Here is a 4,961-nt window from a genome sequence, read left to right on the forward strand (position 1 = left end):
GGAGGCCACTCGGCTAGGGCTAGGGGCAGGCAGGAGAACTGATGGAAATCACCAGCAGGCAGGAGCACTATTAGTTCTCCTGCCCACCCCTAGCCCTGGCCGAGTGGCCTCCCGGTGCAATTGATCTGTTGTTGCAGACTTGCAGCGCTACTGCTCATGCGCGGACATCACCAGTGGACTCCACTGCGCGCGTGCAGGCGTCCCGGCAGTTTTCGGGGCAGAACGCTGGCTCCACCCGTGACTGGCCACGCTGTGCGACTGCAGTGAAGAGGCCGGACAGCGGGCAAAGTGGCAACAACGTTTTTCGGAGCACCTCGGAATGCAGATAAGTGGCGCAACTCCGGTAAGTGCGTCGAAAAACGGGCTCGGCCAAAATTGAGACCATACAAACTAATGGGAGCTTGAGCTTGAACTTGATTGTGGCTCCGAGGCTCTGTGGGAAGCACTTAAGCAGCCCACAGAGTCAAAATGGTCAGACATTCCTTGTGTGAAAAATTTGAAAATGACCGAATACTACGTTACATTATAAAATTCACTTGGCTTAATAAAACCCTAATAATTTAGCATAATTTTGGATTTCCCTTTGCATAATATGTTTTTGCATAATTGATTAATTGGTATGAGGCAAATACTTTATGTATATATTAAGGAAATGGCAGCAAGTTAAATCGACGTGAGCCTGAACACTCTTGAAAGAAGATGAACCTTTCAAACTGACTGAGACTCACTTAACCATAACCTCTGAAGAGGTGACAGGAGAGCAAAATGGGTGGGTGGTATGGTTGTAAAAGATGGAGAAATTTTAAACTCTGTATTAGCATATGGTAACATTATAGTTAGGAGTGTATAAGGTAGTGAATTTCCTAATCTAGATCCTGATAGCATCACTTTGTATGTGATGAATACTGAGTGGGAATAGGAAAGGGAAGAATGTTCCCATGCCCCATCCAGCATTGTGTGTGTGGGCTTATTTTTATTTACAATATGCTAACATTAACCAAACCTACGCAGCATATGAATTGATGAAACACAAGGAAATAAAATCCTATATATTTTCAGTTCTTCGAAGTAAGTTCTTACTCAGTGCCTGATGTTAAGTTACATGGAAATGAATTGTTACAGATGCCCTTTTGGCACAGATTTGCAAGAATGTGAAGATATAAAGCAACATTCCCATTGATGTTGAAAGAGTTGAGTCGATTCCCTTTTCCCGCATACATCGGGCGAGCAGTGAGCTCTGACTGATGTCAGCGGGAGACTCAATCCATATTTGTGATTGGAACTCATTTAAACACAATAGGCAAGTAGCCAATGTTAACCAGGCTCCTTGTGGGCAGCTCAACCATTGGCAGGGCAAGAAATCCAGGTGGAAGCAGTCGGAGTGAACTGGATCAGCAGTTTTCAGCAGCAGGGGAAGTTTTGCAGAGTCGACAGCAGCAAGGAGACGAGATATTGGAAACCTGTAAGCTCAAAACACACAGTCACTGCAGTTCAGGATCATTTAAATATTGCTGGAAATGGCCATCTGCTGGCCTGTACTGTCCATGGTTTGTGGATGGGTTGACAAATTAACAAAGAGAGAGACAAAAATGGCATTAGGATCCTGACATTATCTGACCCCGATGTACCTATATTAATGAGGCTCCTACCTCTGTAAATGGTATGTTAGCCTTCATTGCAAGGTGTTTGGAGTATAAGGGTAAGGAAGTCTTGCTGTAATTATACAGGGTTTTGCTGAGACCACAGCTAGAGTACTGTGCACAGTTTTGATCTCCTTATTTAAGGAAGGATATACTTGCCATAGAGGGGATGCAACAAAAGTTCACTGGATTGATTCCTGGAATGAGGCAGTTGTCCTATGAGGAGTGATTGAGTAGAATAGATCTGTATTCTCTGGAGTTTAGAAGAATGAGAGGTGATCTCTTTGCAACGTATACAATTCTTAGAGGGCTTGACAGGATAGAAACTAAGAGGTGGTTTCCCCTGGCTAGAGAGTCTAGAACTAGGGGTCTTAGACTCAGGATAAGGGGCCAGCTATGTAGGACTGAGAGGAGAAATCTATGTGAATATTTGGAATTCTCTACCCAGAGGGCTGTGGATGCTCAGTTGTTGAGTATATTCAAGACTGAGATCGCTAGATTTTTGGACACTAAGGCTGGGAATTTCTGTGCCTGGGCGAGTCATATGCGGGCAGTCGGTGTGGCGGATTGTGACCCCATTGTAGCTTCCATCCCGTTGCAGAAATCGACTTTGAGATAATGCGGCCTATTAAACCCGCCCTGTAAGTTACCCGACCCTATTAAATGGTGCGGGTCTGATGACGTCATCCATGACGCGTTTTCAGCTGCAATATTTAAAGGAGCCATAGCCACATTGTATTTGAAGGTTCATCTAGGAGTGTGCAGGCAGCACACTGGGGGTTTTCATTGTTGCAAACAGTTGGAGAGATGCTGCACCGGGGCAGAGGACTGCACCCAGGTTCTCAGATGACTCCTCCATATGCTTGTAGAGGGAGTCAGAGCTCACAAAGAGGTCCTCTTCCCTTCCAATGGGCGCAAGAGACCTCCCCTGGAGACAAAAAGAGCCTGGAGAAGTTCCACAAACGTTTCAATGATCTCATTGGATCTGGAAAGGTGAATACAAAGCCACACTCAACTTTATCCTGCTGTGCTTCTCATCACATCTCCAACACTCTATGTTCCCAACCCTACTCTTGCACATCCTTACACCAAAATACCTTGCAAGTCAACCCACCCCTCTCTATCTACATTATCACACCTCCATCTTACTAGCCACCCCTCACACTCAGCCACATCCTAATGCAATCATACCAACTAACAACACACAAGGAGCCTACTTGACAATGCCACCCCAATCCATCATAGTCTTCCTCTAAAGATCTAACCCATCCATTCCGTCACTCTCACTCAAATTTCTCTTCTTTCCCTCCTTGCAGAAGAAGAGAGCATACACTAACAGGGAGAGGGGCTGAACTGGAGGTGGGCTTCCGTTATTTACAACCTTCATAATAGCAGAGGAGGCTGTGTTGAATGTCTTGGGAGTGTCCGAACAGCTGGAGGTAGGAGATGGAGAGAGGGGGATATTACAGCAACCTGGTGATCGAATTACATATCATACAGCTACATGGCAGACAGCAGTCACTCATATGGGGACTGATGTCATCAGCCACTGAATGGTCATCATGTGCATAATAGTACGTGCACCCATTCTTCATATTGTATATCTAACTCATCTCTTTACTCTCCCATAGGTCCATCAAGCCCCACCCACCGCTGTCCAAGAGGAAGAGCAAGATGACTCCTCCGAAGAACCTCTAGCCTCTCAGGGTGCAGTGTCACTAGACATGAGCGCACCCAGCACCAGCGCAGAGACACACACCTCGGTGGGTCCAACGCGAGATAGAATAGTGTTGTCACTGGCTCTGTCACATGGCACAAGTGAGCAAAAGCAGATGGTGGAGACAGGGACAGCAGCGAAGACTCCTCACCGGAGGGCGCAGGACACTCCCAGCTCTGCTCAGCTGCATGTAGACGCGAGAGCCATCCAGAAAGAGGGCGATCCTGGAGGTGCAGGACGAAGTGTAGGAGGCTCCGACAGGTTTTGCGAGCGCGATTTTCAGAGTATGGAGGAGTCCATCTCCAACTTGAGTATCACCGTGTCGCAGGTGATGGCAACTGTAGACTGTTCTATGGATAGGATGGCCACCTGCATAGAGCAGCTAATGTGCCACTCACAGGAGCACATGCTCCAAGTGGAGAATAGATGGCTATCAATGGAACATAGATGGCAGAGACTGATAGTTTCCTATCTAGGAGGGATGCCAGCATAGATGTGGGTCCTCATGGCTGCACTGATGTGCTGCATGGTGCCCTGCAGCTCCTTACTGGCAGGGACATGCCGGTAGCTCATGAGAGGGATGATGATGAGCGGGGAGAGGGAAGTGTGGGCTTCTCTCAAAGCATTTAAACTTCTCCCCCATTGCCACCCCCTCAGTCAGTGCCCCAGATGGCTCCTCATTTCATGATGGCCAAGTCTGCCACTGCACAATCGCAGTAGGAGCAGAATTTGGCGAGGCCATCACGGACTCCAAATCCCAAGAATGTTTAATCAGTTACAGCAGGGAAGTGAGCAGGCTGCCTCTACCTCGGCTGAAGCCAAAGGGATACCCCCTCATAGAAGCATGTGGAAGAGAAAGATGACACACAAGTAGATTCACAAGGATAGGCACTTGGGTGTTTTAGTCAAAGTTAATGGCAAGTTTCGATTAATGTAATGTTAGGCATTAAAATCTTTATTTTCATCACTTTCCGTTCTTGGACCCATTTGTGTGCATCTTTGAAAGTGGCTTAGTGAGTTGCAGTGAATGGTGAGACGTACCGGAGCCTCCAACAATGGTGGTCAGTGTGAAAGGAATGGCTTGGGCATTGTAGATCCTTTACAATATTGCTGTCGGATGGTGCTAACCTGGCGCAGCATGTGGCAGCCATATAGGTGTAATACATAAAGTTAACTAAATCTGGACATGATGCAGCCATCCCTGGCATCCTGGGCAGCAAAGTGCTCAGGTACTGATGCCCTCTGTCCTGTGCAGTATCAGGTGGTTGCGGAGAACACGAGTGGTTTTGATGTTGTTGCTGCTGGTGTGCCTGGTGCTGCTGGTGTTGGGGCTTATCCTGGTGGGATTCTGAGGACCAAGGTGAGATAGTATAAACCACACCCATGCTGATGGAATAGATGGTAGGTCAAGTAGAGTTAACAGAAGCAATCTGTCACTGGTGAGGGAGGTTATTCCAATGAGGTTAATCTGGATGGAGACATTGCTGAAAACACTTGGGGAGCCAAAACTTACCCTTTCCTTAAAGTCTGTTACCCCCGAAAATTGGCGGCCACATTACAGAGTTCAGTGGCCGCTGCCTTTTCAGGGAATGACTGCTGATAGT

At 47.2% G+C, this 4,961-nt stretch overlaps 1 protein-coding gene across 1 annotated transcript; it reads left to right on the forward strand.

Moving 5' to 3' along the window:
• The first annotated feature begins 205 nt into the window (after positions 1 to 205).
• LOC139234656 (uncharacterized) lies at positions 206 to 4,325 on the forward strand. The gene is made up of 2 exons (XM_070865341.1): positions 206 to 343; positions 3,272 to 4,325. The coding sequence occupies exons 1-2, from the start codon at positions 320 to 322 to the stop codon at positions 3,848 to 3,850; spliced, it is 603 nt and encodes a 200-aa protein (XP_070721442.1). The 5' UTR covers positions 206 to 319; the 3' UTR covers positions 3,851 to 4,325.
• The last annotated feature ends 636 nt before the right edge of the window (positions 4,326 to 4,961 follow it).

The sequence above is a fragment of the Pristiophorus japonicus genome, chromosome 2, assembly GCF_044704955.1.
Source record: "Pristiophorus japonicus isolate sPriJap1 chromosome 2, sPriJap1.hap1, whole genome shotgun sequence".
NCBI lineage: Eukaryota > Metazoa > Chordata > Chondrichthyes > Pristiophoridae > Pristiophorus > Pristiophorus japonicus.